Here is a 14139-nt window from a genome sequence, read left to right as displayed (position 1 = left end):
CTTTTACCTCGTGGTAGAACCACGCCCTCAGAGCGTGCTACACGACTGCGGATGGCAGAGCGTGGTACTGGTATTCACGAACTACGGTGCCGCATAACCGCGTTCCCGTCCGTCTAAGTAAGCCTTACAAGGATTGCCGAGGCAGCCTTCGTCGAGCTTCGGTGCTGCCATGAGATGAGGCAAAGCCTTGTCAACCACTACAAGCCCTTCATTGAAGACATGTGCCCTATCGTCTAGCAAGTCGTCTAGACATACAAAGAAAGAAGTTGATCGGGCTGGCCGAGTGGGTGTCATGACTTCGCGAGGAGATGATGATGAAGGAATATCGCCAGGGTCTACCAAAAAAGAACTGCGAGCTGAAGGCTAACGGTGACATTCACACGCGCCTGGTACATGGGACCATGGATGGAAGAACGTCGGATAGGCGCCGAGTTAGGTAAGCCAGACGTGTGCGCAATCGGTCCGTGGCCATCTCGTCTCTCGCATCTATTTTCACCACATCACCTCCTGGCTTCTTCGAACAACATGGTATTGTCTTGAATCATCATTGGTTCCATTCACTCGGCGAGCTCCGGTGTGTCAGTGGCACGTTGGTAGGGCAGACCTTATGCAACAGCCCACTGTAACCCCATTAATCCATGTCGTCCCTGTTCATGCATGGAAGCCCGCGAATTCTCCCTGCATGCTCATATCCGCTGTCAATGTCCCAGACCCATGGTACACGAGTTTAGACCCGCTTGCATATAAGAGGCCGCCGGCACTTGCAGGACCCATAGCAAACAAGGGTCAGTGCGGTGTTACAAATCAGGACATGTTGGCACCATGTTTACGGAAAGGTGTCTCATATCTTAATTGCATCTGTCTTGCAGCTGCAGGAGCAGACATTCTTCCTTGCAGTCCGACCCACTTCCTTCTCAGGCACCCAAGCACACATACTATATGCTTTCGCGCTAGACTTCGCAATTTGCCCACTCTCGTCCATCTCCCCACTCCATCCAGCTGTGCAGCTCTTCAACCATCTCAAGATACGGAATTGACCCCCTTGGCAAGGACACACACTCTCTGACCAGCCTATCGAACACCTTCTTGAGCTCAACACAGTTGTCCAACGTAAGCTCTGGAATTTGTCGTCTCATCTCGCTCGCCAAGAGTATGAGCGCCAGCACCTTTTCCTTGCCTCGAACCTCGTTGTAATCGCCGAAAGGAATGTGGATAGATTCTCGACAGAGCGCTTCGACTACAGGAACGATGGAAGTAGTGATCGACCTTCCATCTTCCTCGTTGATCACAGACGTGAGTGGAACGTTGTGAAGCACAAGATATTGGGTGATAAGCAAGGGAAGTGATCCGTTCAGCGCCGCGATGAGGTCCTGCATCGCAAGCTGAACGCCTTGGTCGAGCGCCAGTTGTATGATAGCGCGATGACCGTGTGTCGCAGCGATGAGCACAGTGTTGACGTCCGCATCATCTGGATGTACCAAACCTTTGTCGAAGACGTATTGCACAATGTTGGTATGACCATGTTTGACCGCAAGACGTAAGCCTGCAGTCAGGGCATTCCAATAGGGCAGGTCGGCGATGAGAGGATTCCATTGGTCCATGAGCCATATGAACACGTCCATGTGTCCCCACCTCATGGCATCGGCAAGGTAGTGTGACCGGGACTTCATATGCGCTGGTATTTCAACGCGGCATCTTGGCAAGAAATTAAACAGTGTGACGACGGCCCTCAGTTTTCCGGTCCGAACTGCGGCTCTTATTGCGGAAGTGATAGTCTCTGTGAGTGGACCGCAACGGGTGATACGACCGTGCTGTATCCGAGCGAAACGCCGCTTCGTGAGCTCATTGTTGACTTCTATGAGCAGATACTCAAGAACTTCGATATTTCCACTGCAGGCTGCCGCGGTTACAGGGTTACCAAAGCCAGCAAAGTATTTGGGGAACCAGTCAATGACCTCAGCAGATTGCGAAATGTAGTGACGAACAGCTGCGAGACTCCCTACCATAGCTGCTGCTGCCAGCATGTCGTTGACGTTCTCTTGTGCGGAGTTGAGATGGTCCCGTTCCCTTTCCGCTATGCTGCGCGAACCGGGTCTGGACATTGTTGTAAAGACGGAGTCCAACGGCAATGGTTTTATTTCGAACATAGTCCGTGGGGCAACTTCATTTGTAAGGACTAAACCATGGATAAGTGCCTTCAGATGGCCCTGTCGTAGAACAGAACGATCAGTACCTGCGGTAGCGAACTCCATGAGCTTATCCGTGACCTTATGTATGAAATTCGGCAGTCCGGAGGCTGTGATATCGGCGTCTTCGATGTGATTGAGCAGATAGGTCTCGATGTTGCTCAAAAGGTAGCCCTTGATGTCAGATGGAAGCGTATCCATCGAGTCGGTAACACCATTCTTTTTATATTGCGATATAACGTGTAGCTGATGCAGAGGAGGTAGAGCATTCCGGATATCAAGACGAGTAGGAATCGACTGGCGTTGATGGTAACGACTATGAAAGTCCGCAACAGACGTATTCGCAAGAAGTTCGTTGTCGATGTCTCCGGCAAATGTCCCTGTGTCTATTAGCTTCACTGTCCATAACTGTCACGAATATCAATGTGTACGGGACACGGCGCGCAGTCGGATTAGCTCATGGAAGGGCGCTGCACGCGCAAGAGCGGTGACAACCCTCTCGAAGAGCTCCGGTGGCAGATCGAGTAATTGCATGTTAGTAGCTTGAAGCAAGTGAGAGTGGTGCAATGGGGAGAGAGAGTTTGAAAGTAGGAGGAGGTGAGTGAGGGTCTTGCCAAGGTGGCTGTAACAGGCAGTGGCGTTGATAAGCGAGGTGAACGAGGAAAGAGCAAACATGCGCGGCTGAGCGCATGAATCAAGTCCACTTAGAACGAAAGAAAAAAGAAGGCACGATAGTCCTGTTGGTATATGGAAACGCCGTGGTGACTGGGCATAGGCTGAAACAGGAGCTTGTCGACGTTGTGTCTCACGGTGAACAACACCGTTGGGTTCATGCGAACGGGATGACTACACGCGGACGATACCAAACGAAGCCACACTCTCAGCGACAGATACATGACATATTCACCACATAATCGCATGAAGCGCAAGACAAGAGGCTGAGTGACGTCACACGAATAACATCTCTATACTATGAATATGCTTTATAGTACAAGTCTATCAGATGTGCTCGAAAGCACGGGGTATCAAAGAAAAATAATGAGGTAACAAATAAAACTCTAAATGCTCGCTTGAAAGGACTAAAGGGGGCGTTGATGAAAGTACTGGAACATGAAGACTTCGTTGCACGTGAGCTTTCAGCTTTGTGTGGTGTACATGTGTATGTGGTCATGCATTTGCGATGTCGTGTCGCGGTAGGGTTGATGCTGCTGGGGCATCAGGTGATGTTGAGGGTGTTGAGGATGCTGATGGTGTTGTGGGATGTGGTGCTGGGGCTGCTGCTGCTGATGCTGATGAGGGTGACGCATGCCCATTGCGGCAACACTATAGTCAGGAAGCATCTCTGACGAAGCTTGACTCATCTGCGATGATGGTCGCTGATTCGAAGAGCTGCCTCTTGAGCTGCTTATCCGACTGCCTATCTTGTGGAGCGGCTTCGATATCATTTGACCGAACGACGGGCGGTCGTAGTACTGCGACTCTTCGAACTGGGGAGCAGCACCGAAGTAGTTGGGATACAGTGATTCCAGTGGGTTGGGTGTGGCCTTGACTTGATCCATGTACTCCTGTTGGTACAACTGTGTGTGCTGCTCGTGATCCATGACTGGCGTGGGGTGTGCATGGGGTGTATGCATTGTGGATGTCGTCATAGCCGGTGGGAGTTCAGGAATAGCCGGTTGCGCTACGTCCAGGTAATCTCCAGGGTCCACGTCCATATAACTGATACGGCGGCTGGCCGTATCCACTGCGGGCGCACCAGGCGTCTGCGGCTCCACAAATGGAGACGAGCCGCAATCATAGTCAGGCACGTGCGCCAACGAACTACAAATGCGCAGCAAAGCTGCGTTGATGCTCGCGAGCCGCGCTCTTGAGTGATGTGGGTTGGAGTTCCCGATGAGTATGTGCATTCGCTGCTCGCGCGACAGCTTCTCAACATGCGGGACAGAATCTCTTGAGGGTGTTACGAAGCCAGTGGGTAGCTGTTGATGCACTGGGTCCAGGGGTATATCAGCGCGTAGACTCAAGGCGGTAATCAAAACCTCTTCCCGGCTTGGTCGAAGGTCACAGCACTGGAGCTTCTGTCGGAGGATTCGCGAGTTGTCGGGACACCAACTAATCTGCGACCGACTCTCTCGCAATCTCTCGTCCAGGCAACCGATAAGCTCTTTCCATGTGTCGTGGAGAGCTTCCTGTCGTATTAGGTTCCTGATCACATTAGAGTATTTCCACTGGTCCATCGTCGCGCCATTCTTCATGTGCTTCGCGACGTGGTCGCATCGCTCATCCCAACCGATGCTGACTTCTTTACACTTGTCAAACCCGCAACCAAACACTCTTCGCGGCAACAACGTGATGCCAATGTCTGTCAGTGACGGCAGGGGTCGACCGGCATGGTAGCGTTGATGATGCTTGATGAAATCTTTCTGTCGGTCGAAAATGCGGTTGCAACCGTTGACGACACAAGGCCAGTCTTCTCCAGTCTCGTGCATCCTCATCTCATGTTTCTTCCAGTCAGACTTTGCTTTGAACGTCTTCTGGCTCTTCTGTTCGGCACAATACGTACAGAACATGAATGGCTCGCCTGACTGACTCTGTGACTTATCATCATCCGGGTTCAGCGATGGGGAAGCAACACTAATGTCGTCTGTCGGTGTGTAGCTCGGTTCAATCTTGAGGTCGAGTGGACTCTCAGTGTCCACCACAGGCATGGAAGCCGGCACCGGACGTGTCGGATCAAGACCAGCTGGGTAGGAACGCGGCTCCGCCCTTCTCATCCTGGAGCGCGATGACGAAGAGGAAGCAATGGAACTTCGCGTATCGCTGCTCCCTGTAGATGAAGAGAATGTCGATGCCATAGAAAGCCGAGACCGCCATGATGACCCCGACGAGGATGTTGTAGATGAACTCGCGGTGCTGGTAGACATGAATGACGAGGCTGTAGAGTTGCGGCCTAGACTTGGTGAGCACGTACACACAAAACAATACAACGAGAAACGTACGCGAATCTATCGCTTGAGAAAACATTCTCTGGATCAAATGTGGAGGATGCCTCGCCAGCAGGGCCTCAATGTGTCGCATAGACTCCTCCGGTATGTCTAGGTTGTCCTCCATTGTGGCGAGGGGAGAGCCGTATGCTCAGTTCAAATCGCGCAACAGAAGACTACTCCAACATGCCGACCATGAAGACCTTGCGACAACCCAAACGACTGAAAACTAGAACGAACGACAGGCGGAGGTGCAAAAGAGGGTGGGGAAGGGTATCCAGGTGTCGCGGTAAGACTAGGGGCCAAGGAGTGGATAATCGTGTATCCGAGCAGGCATCAGCTGCTGTTGGTGCGACAGTTGATATACAAGTGGGATCACCTCACGCAAAGGTGCAGCGGGGGATGCGGAAATGGCACGCTTCTAGAAGGCGTATGGAAGGATTGTAGAAGAAGCTAATTGAGGGCTGCTCGCGGGGGCGCTCGTGCGCAACATCGACATGACCACTGCCCTGGTTTGGCCTCAAAGCTGGGGCAAGGCTGAGGCTACGACAGGCATGCCAATATGTAGCGTGTTTGAGGTGGCCGCAAGGAACCGTAGTAGGGGCTGGGAGAGCACGAGAGCAAGCGACGAGAATGAAAGAGATAGTGTGCGCATCGACTGCTCAAGTCTCTTTCAGCGCCGTCTGAAGGCAGTTTTCGAGCCGGGTCGAGACGTGGCCGGACAAGGTGGCTGCGCGAGGCGATGATTCGCACAGACATGGTGTGCAGCAACACGCACCTATCGCAGAAACGCAACAGGCCATCCGCAACGAATCCATCCGAACACTAGGCCCTGTAAGGGGCATGCAGCGCGCGGTACCTGGATGACGCACCGCTGGTAACTTCTCGAAGTGTGTTGGTGCCGTGATGAGTGACATTTTTGGTGGGACCTGACAGGATTCATTCCTGCACGCCGAACTTCGGCATCACGCCTTCGCTTAACGCAGACGCAGCTATCGCAGCTCGACAGCCGGTCAGGCGTTGGACGAGGTAGCACGGCAACCATTGTACATTGAGGAAGGACTCCCTCACAGCGCGCGCACGTCAATCAGCACTCGAATGCCCTTCCCACGACGACTTACTTGAGACGCGGTGGCTGACAGAATGGAGTGCTGACGGCAGGAGCACGTACCCCATGCATAAACGATAGCAGCGAATGAACGCTTTGGGACTGTGATTGTAACAATTGGGCTGCCGCACTGCAGTCCGTCATCGCTGAGGATGCCCTTGTAGCTCGAGGTCATCGCGTAACCACGCGCGATCAAAGGAAATATCGACTAGTGTAGGGTAATGTAAGGAGACGGGACTCTGCCATAACGGGCAGGAAGTGGCCGGATAAATTGCAGTAGTTCGAGATAACAGCCTTAGCTAGAGCGTTTGGTTGCTTGGTATGTGAAATCGGACGGAGCGTTAATCACGAAGACGTACTGTAATTAACTCCATCGCGCCTCTTCCATGTCGTCGTGAGCGCGTACCCACAATGGCGTGTCCCTGAAAAGCGGCGCCGTCGTTCGGGACCCGAACCGCCGCGGTACTCTCGAGGACGTCCAGACCGCGAACGGTTTGCCCAAAACGACGAGCAAAGTTTGGGCGAGAGTCAGGAGCGGACTGAACTTTGGATGCGGCGCGAGGTGGTTGGCGCGACGCCCGGTTAACGTTGAATTTTACGTCACGTGGCGCGTGCGCAGCAGTTCACACGGTACTTGCGCAGGCAGGTCAAGAAGCACCATGACCCGAACGTACGGCGTAGTTCGATTGTGACAACATTGGTGTTACATCGCTCTGGGGCTCCATCCATCCGGCCCACATAGTAGTACTCATCGCTTGAACTCTGGTCCTCAGAAACTGCAAACGATATTGCTAGGGATTGTCTGTGAAACCATCAAAGCGCGCGGTAGTTGGAACGACTATTCAATTCTGTTGACACGCGGCATGGTTTCCGCACTCTGCGAACGAAATATAGAAGTACAGAGATAGCCAGCTCATACAAAGTGTCCGTCGCAGTCAAAGTTACCCTCCGTCTTGAAATTGCATGAACTCTCTTCTCCGCCTCCAGTGATACGAACGTTGTCGATCTTGATGTCGCTACAGCTTCCTTCACCACAAAGGATATAGTAGTTCTTTCCTTCCTCTGTTGCCGTACCAAATATGTTCTTCATTGTGATGTTTTGGATGATGACACCGTTCGTGGGGTTGCCAGTTGGCCCACCGTTTAGGTAGTCTTGCTGGATGTCGATTCCGTAGATGGAGATGTTTTCAACGCGAATGTTCTCGTAGTGGATGTTGGAGATGAAACCGGTGGTGTTGGAATTCGACTTGATGCGGGCTCCGTTCTCGGCGTTAAGAACCACGGAGTTTGTGAATGAGATGTTTGTTACGTTGTTGTCTGATTAGATGTCGTTAGTAAAGCATGCCTACTGTATAGATGGATGATGGAATGGCATACTTGACTTTCCACCCACAGATCCGATGGAGAGACCGTGGCTGCCGTTGCAGTACATGTTGCTGACGTGGATGTTGTCTCCACTGGTGACAGCTACACAATCATCCTGGTTGATAACGACACTGTCGCGAACCTTGGTATTATTGGTGCTACTCAGACCAAATCCATCGCTGTTGTGTGCTGCAGGAAGGCCATTGGAGCGGTTGTTGGGCGCATATCCGTCGCTGTTGTCCAGCGTAATGTGGTGGACATCCAGACCAGCGCTGTTGCTGATACTGAAGCAGTGCACCGGATAGTTCTTGATGTAGATGTCGTGTACGGAACTCTTTCCAAGCACCTTCACCTCAATGAAGTGGTTTGGCTTGGCAACGCCTCCGTTGCTACCAAGGCCATCCCACCAAGCCTGACCATTGCCATCAAGTACTGCGTCTTCTTCGGCAGTGATCTCGACATTAGTGCCTGCCACCTTGATGAAGGCATAGTTTGCATCGGCGTACTCCCAGAAGGTCCTTCCTTTGAACGTAACCTTGGTTCCAGTCTTCAGCTTCGTAAGATCGATACTTGAGTTACCAGGAACGGTGATGCCATCGAGGGTTATGCAGGTGCAAGCTGCGACTGCAGCCGGGATAGCGGCGTACTTCGTCACGTAACAGGCATCGGTGGCCGCAGTTGCAGAGGGTGAAGGTATGGCAGATACAGTTCCCGCAGTGGCAAGAGCCAATGATGATGCAGCTAGAAGTTCGTCAGTACAAAAATGGTCTAGGCTGTAAAGTGCTATTAGTACCGTGGAATCGCATGGTGACGGCTTGAATCTGACGTGAGCGTTGGGTGAAGATGAGTATACGGGATCTCGACGAAGCTATATAAATGTATGCAGGGTCTTGGGTCCCCAGATAATCTGTTGAAGAGCCACCTGCATATTACCGACTAGTCGCCACATAATATTGCGCTCGGCCGCTGTAGTGGTAGAAGAACTGCAGCCTCGTCATTTCCGACCCCAAAGCACAAGCACTTCAAGCACCAAAGCCAAGTCCAGACGATGCTTGACAGCAGTGCTATGCGAAAAGAGGTATTTGACCCACAAATCGGCATCCGGAAGCGTGCTATCATGGGGAACGGCTCGGAAGAACAGGGGGTACGGCTGGCCGGTCAGTGGCAAAAGGTCTAAGTCGTGTTTTGTTTGGCCGAGTATTGCAGATGTACAACATGAAACATTCATCCGGAATGCCACCATGGCCGTAGTGGAGATGCGGAGTGACTGTGCGGAAAAAATGGGTTCCGTCCAACGGCACGGCTACTTGGAAGCGTAGATGACGGGATGAGTGATCAGGGAAATGATGGGGGTCGACGGCATCTGCGGATGCTATACTAATCCACGAGCTTACGCGCAATCTACGAAGAGTGTTGAGAGGATTGCATCTTCGAACACGAAGAAGCGCCGGTATACAAGCAAACATCGGGTTGCACCTGCAATGACGGCTGCGCTGTTAGAGCAAGCGTGCGCGTGGGAAAGTGATCTAGGAAAGGGCTAGATGACTAGCGGCTTGGCATTTAGATCGATGCGTGCCCAACCTTGTAGCTCCTCATCTTCTAGGCCCAGTGAGCCCTCACATGCATATACCGCCCACATCAACTCCAAATTTAGTATTTGAATAGCGGAAGACGGAGAGGGGTGTTGAGAGAAATTCCATGCATTTCGCGCCGCCTCACATCGACATAAGGAAGACTCTCACGCAGAAGAGGTAAGAACACCAGGTTAAATCAGATCGGATGTTTAGTCATCTACGTCTCCAGAGTCAAGCTCCATGGCTGCGATCAGTCGCACGAAATCCAGCGCCGCGCAAAGGTCACACAGGTGTATCTTCATATCATTTCGCAATTCTCGGACCGAATTCGTGGGCGCACCTACATTTCATGATGATCTCTTCCGATCGCGCAAAGAGATGGCAAGCCACACAAACGACACAACATGATAGATGTCAAACCACGTTGTAGTCATCTGGAGAATTCGGGTGGTCGTTGATTCGAATGCCCATGATGGTGAGCGAAAGCGGCTTTATACACAGAAGTACGCCAGTACATATCTGGAGATCTCTTTGCAAGATAGCAACGGATATCCACTTCTGGCGATCAAAGCTTCTTGATCTCGCCAAAGGGGCTCAGACACCCATCGCCTCCTTATACCAGATCTTTCGCAAAATTTCCTTCGAAGATCGCTCTCGTACATCGATGGAAGTCTGGAAGCTCACCCGCTCCATCATCATAGCTCATGATTCGTACCGTGCTCTTTTTCGGTGCCCGATCAAACATTCAGATTTGTTTCCAGCGAGAAGCCGAATCAGCATGATCCAAGCATCTCTGGACCCTGAGGGACATGAGTACAGGCGGACGCGTAGATCCCATCAAAAGCGAATTTGTCGATTTCGCTCGAGCATGAACCGGAGTAGCTCCAGCAGACCTGAGCACCGACATGGTATCTTTGTTCATCAATATCGCAAAGCTCAGAGAATGACTGCCGCTAACGGTACAACAACCTATTCGCAATCAGCTATCAATCTTATAAATCAATACAAGGAAACTTACCAAGCCGACCAGACTCATACCCAACCCCACATCCTCGATCCTCGCCGCACCACCAGTCGTAGCTGGCACCGTCATCCCTGTCGTAGGAGTCGCAGTTGAATGAGTTGCAGTTGACTTCGAAGCAGCAAGAGAAGCCGCTACCTCTCCTGGCGACAAAGTCTTCGCCGGGTTCCCATACGGCCTAGACGCGACTTTCGACGCAGTCTCATCTTGATCGTCAGGAAGCTGCACATCAGGCACTTCAAAGCCTCCAGTCGGTTTAGGTGCTTGAAAGCCTCCGGTCATTTCAGGTGCGTCAAAGCCTGGTGTCGCTTCAGGGTCTGGTCGGTCGGCTGGTCGGTATGGGTTGGGTGCTGCTGGTGCGGGTGCGATGGGTTCGATGATTTGGGGTTTTGGGGGGTTGGGGATGCGTGGTGGGGGGATGAATGCTGCTGAGGATGTTGCGATGAAGAGGGTGTATAGGAGGGTGTGTGGTAACATTATGACAGGTATGGGATGATTTTAGTTTGGATGTGATGATGAGGTATTGATGGGACGAGACTAGATGGTGAGGGATGCGCATCGCAAAATACTACTTGTTGTATATAGGCGTCCATGATCATGATGTATGTGGGTTTCAAGGCGCCCGGACTACATGGGCAGTGTTGTGCTAGCCGCCTATTGTTGTTGCGGCGCAGCGAAAATCAAGGGCGGAAAATACGCCCTGCAGCCCCGCGATTCGGGCGATGCACGCCATGGCTTGATGCGTAATTTTAAAGGTTGGGGGCCCAAAACACCAACCTCTGATATTTCCAAGAACTTGAAGAGGATGTGAGTAACCGAGAGTTCTACTATCGAACCGAACAGAGAGGAGATGTGCGCGCCACCACGCCCTCTGAGACCTTTCTTAAAAACGCCATCGCTATGCAAACACAAGGGTAATAACACACCGACAACCCACCGCTTCAGTCACATGTCTAAACGAACCAACCAACCACATCTCCTTGCTCTCCAGATCATCGATAAACCTCGTCAAACGGCCTGGTATCCCGGAAACAACTTTCCCACACCTCATTTACTACTTTCCCAGCATGCTCTTGATCCTTTATGCCCGGCCTCGCCATCATACTCAGCGTCGCCCTCCTCCTAACACAAGACTGTAATTGTTCCATGATATTCCATTGATTCCTTGTGAAGAACTCTCTCGAGAAACGGCATTCGCCGCTGAGTGTAGATGCGCGAATCTCTAGACAGGCCTGGTGGCGCAGGTTCTCAGGTTCGACTTTAAACTTTAGATGGTCCCACGCGTGAACCATCTCATGCGCCATGGTGTCTTCCTGGTGGCCGCGATTACGGAACTTGTTTGCGCAGAGCAGGATGCCGTGGTCGAGGGAGAAGCCACCGGATTGCTCATTCGTGCACATGCGACAGAGTATGTTGTCTTTGTTCAGGTCGCCGCCTAGTTTGTACACTTCGTCCGACATGAAGCGTATGATGGGACTGTATTTCAAGAGGTATTCCTTGTTCGACTCGCAGCGCTTACATATCGAGTCGGCTTTTATCTTGTCCATTTCGTTGAAGTAGCCTCTCTCTAGTTCGATGTCGCGGGAGCCGGTCATGCGGCCGAGCATTATGTTGAAGGTGCTGCTCCATGTGTAGTATACGGGGTCGATCTTTTGGGGCGGCGGTTGGGCCATTGCGGAGAGGGATGCGCCGTCGGGCGCTGTCTCGGAGTTTGCCATGGTGGTAGGGCGTGGAGTGGCGTTCGACTTTGATTACGGGGGGATCAAGCGTTGGGCGTGCAGGTGTCGCGTGGCGTATAGATGTTTGGTGTAGGGCGTGGCATGTTCCTGATTCCCGTCGCGAAAAGTTTAGGTGGAGATGGAGATGCAGCTGGTAGCGCGGGGAGCTAATCGGAGGGAAGACGTCACCGCGTACAAGGGAAGCCGAAGATCGCTTGCGAGGAAACTTGGGCAGCTTACAGTCATCCATTGCGCGACAACACACGAGCTGCGTGTTCATGCAGTACACGAAGGGCTGAGTCTTGAACATATTCCACCCACCTCATTCCCTCCCACATTTATAGCCACCACCACCTTGGGCTCTCGTCACTCCCTCCGTCGCAATGGCTGTCCACATGCGCAAGCAGCCCGGCCAGCTCACCGTGGTAATAAAACTCGGTAAATACACAACCGTACATATGCCACATCGACAAGAAGAGAGCACCTAACCGACACGCCCAGGAACCTCATCCATAGTCGACGAGAAAACCCACCAACCCCTCCTCTCCATCCTCTCCCTCATCGTCGAGACAGCATGCAGTCTGCGCGCCGCCGGCCACCGCGTCGTAATCGTGTCTTCGGGCGCCATTGGTGTCGGTCTACGGCGCATGAACCTTCCACGTCGTCCAAAACACCTCCCACAAGTCCAGGCCCTCGCTGCTATCGGACAGAGTAGATTGATGTCTCTTTGGGATCAGCTGTTTGGCCACTTGGAGCAGCCGATTGCTCAGATCCTGTTGACACGGAATGATATTGCGGACCGGACGCAGTATCAGAATGCGCAGAACACTTTTATTGAGCTGCTGAGCATGGGGGTCATTCCAATCGTGAATGAGAACGATACTTTGGCGGTTACTGAGATCAAGTTTGGTGACAACGATACGCTGAGCGCCATTACATCGGCCATGGTCCAGGCGGATTATCTGTTCCTAATGACGGATGTGGACTGTCTGTATGACAAGAACCCTCGCACAAACCCAGATGCCAAGTCTATACCTGTTGTGGAAGACATTGCGGAGCTGGCAGCAGACGTCAGTTCGGCGGGCAGTTCACTGGGAACAGGCGGTATGAGCACAAAGATCGTGGCCGCAAGACTAGCGACGAGCGCAGGTGTCACAACAGTCATCACAAAGAGCAGTAAACCAGGCAACATCTCAGGCATAATCGCGCACGCCGAGAAGCAAAGAAAGTCACGAATGTCAAGTCGAAACTCCGTCACCAACTTCCAAGACGAAGGCGCACCACTCGCGCAAGCAGCATCTCAAGACTCAATCCACGATCTCTCAACATCCACATCCACACTAGACAATCAGCAACTCACCGGCCTCTCCTCCCCCAAACCAGAAGAGCCAGTCCCCCTCCACACACGTTTCCTCCCTATATCCAACCCGATCCGGGACCGCTACTTCTGGATCCTGCACGGCCTCGCACCCCACGGGACGATATACATCGACCAAGGCGCCTGGGCAGCCCTAAGCGACAAAGCGGGTCTCCTCCCCGTGGGAATCGTAGAAGTAGACGGCCACTTCGCCCAACAAGAAGCCGTCCGCATCGTCGTTGTAAAACGCCTCTCCAACCCACCCCACTCCCCGAAACCAACTACTCAAACACCACCAACGCCCCAGCCGCCCAATACCCCCGGCGCCCTAGCTCACGGCGTCCACGCCCCGATTCCCATCCGAACACCACTCACGCACTCGTCCTCGTCATCCTACTCAATGTCCTCTTCCCAGACACTACTGCAGCATCCCCCTAACTTCGAATTGCACAACCCCGCGCCGTTTGAGATAGGGAGGTGTGTGGTGAATTATTCTGCGACGGAGATTAGGCGTATCAAGGGATTGCATTCTACGCAGATTAGTGAGGCGTTGGGGTATGCGGATAGTGAGTATGTGGCGTTGAGGGAGAATATTGCGTTCTTTGGGGGTGAGAGAAGTAGACCTAGTACGCCTGATTTTAGGCATGGGGAAAAGAAGGCGGAGGGAGTCGAAGCGCATTGATCGTAGCGAGGCATGGGGTCTGGCAAGATGAGGATGTTCACGGTGCAGACATGGCATGTTAGACGGTGTTTTGCAGGTCAAGCTTGAAATTCTTGAATTGAATGAGTTGTGGGATGTATTCCCAATTACGATACCAACCAACGC

At 52.5% G+C, this 14139-nt stretch overlaps 6 protein-coding genes across 6 annotated transcripts; 1 reads left to right on the top strand and 5 right to left on the bottom strand.

Annotated features, from left to right (window-relative positions):
• Positions 1–950: 950 nt before the first annotated feature.
• J4E79_010060 (uncharacterized protein) lies at positions 951–4894 on the bottom strand (the record flags this gene model as incomplete). Its single annotated transcript, XM_049358900.1, has 2 exons — positions 951–2566; positions 3490–4894. 2 exons carry the CDS (start codon positions 4892–4894, stop codon positions 951–953), a joined length of 3021 nt encoding a protein of 1006 aa, XP_049206633.1.
• A 25-nt stretch (positions 4895–4919) lies between these two features.
• J4E79_010059 (uncharacterized protein) lies at positions 4920–5297 on the bottom strand (the record flags this gene model as incomplete). Its single annotated transcript, XM_049358899.1, has 2 exons — positions 4920–5136; positions 5209–5297. 2 exons carry the CDS (start codon positions 5295–5297, stop codon positions 4920–4922), a joined length of 306 nt encoding a protein of 101 aa, XP_049206632.1.
• A 1894-nt stretch (positions 5298–7191) lies between these two features.
• J4E79_010058 (uncharacterized protein) lies at positions 7192–8449 on the bottom strand (the record flags this gene model as incomplete). Its single annotated transcript, XM_049358898.1, has 3 exons — positions 7192–7595; positions 7656–8384; positions 8437–8449. 3 exons carry the CDS (start codon positions 8447–8449, stop codon positions 7192–7194), a joined length of 1146 nt encoding a protein of 381 aa, XP_049206631.1.
• A 1704-nt stretch (positions 8450–10153) lies between these two features.
• On the bottom strand, positions 10154–10715 carry J4E79_010057 (uncharacterized protein; the record flags this gene model as incomplete). Its single annotated transcript, XM_049358897.1, has 2 exons — positions 10154–10186; positions 10236–10715. The coding sequence occupies 2 exons, from the start codon at positions 10713–10715 to the stop codon at positions 10154–10156; spliced, it is 513 nt and encodes a 170-aa protein (XP_049206630.1).
• A 515-nt stretch (positions 10716–11230) lies between these two features.
• On the bottom strand, positions 11231–11956 carry ATP23 (Mitochondrial inner membrane protease atp23; the record flags this gene model as incomplete). The annotated part of the gene is made up of 1 exon (XM_049358896.1): positions 11231–11956. One exon carries the CDS (start codon positions 11954–11956, stop codon positions 11231–11233), a length of 726 nt encoding a protein of 241 aa, XP_049206629.1.
• Positions 11957–12339: 383 nt separating this feature from the next.
• J4E79_010055 (uncharacterized protein) lies at positions 12340–13995 on the top strand (the record flags this gene model as incomplete). Its single annotated transcript, XM_049358895.1, has 2 exons — positions 12340–12394; positions 12458–13995. The coding sequence occupies 2 exons, from the start codon at positions 12340–12342 to the stop codon at positions 13993–13995; spliced, it is 1593 nt and encodes a 530-aa protein (XP_049206628.1).
• Positions 13996–14139: the final 144 nt, after the last annotated feature.

Source organism: Alternaria viburni, assembly GCF_023758015.1.
Source record: "Alternaria viburni strain BMP 2772 chromosome Unknown scaffold_28, whole genome shotgun sequence".
NCBI classification, from domain to species: domain Eukaryota; kingdom Fungi; phylum Ascomycota; class Dothideomycetes; order Pleosporales; family Pleosporaceae; genus Alternaria; species Alternaria viburni.
The sequence above is the reverse complement of the archived record's forward strand: the minus strand, read 5'-3'. Positions and strand labels throughout refer to the sequence as shown.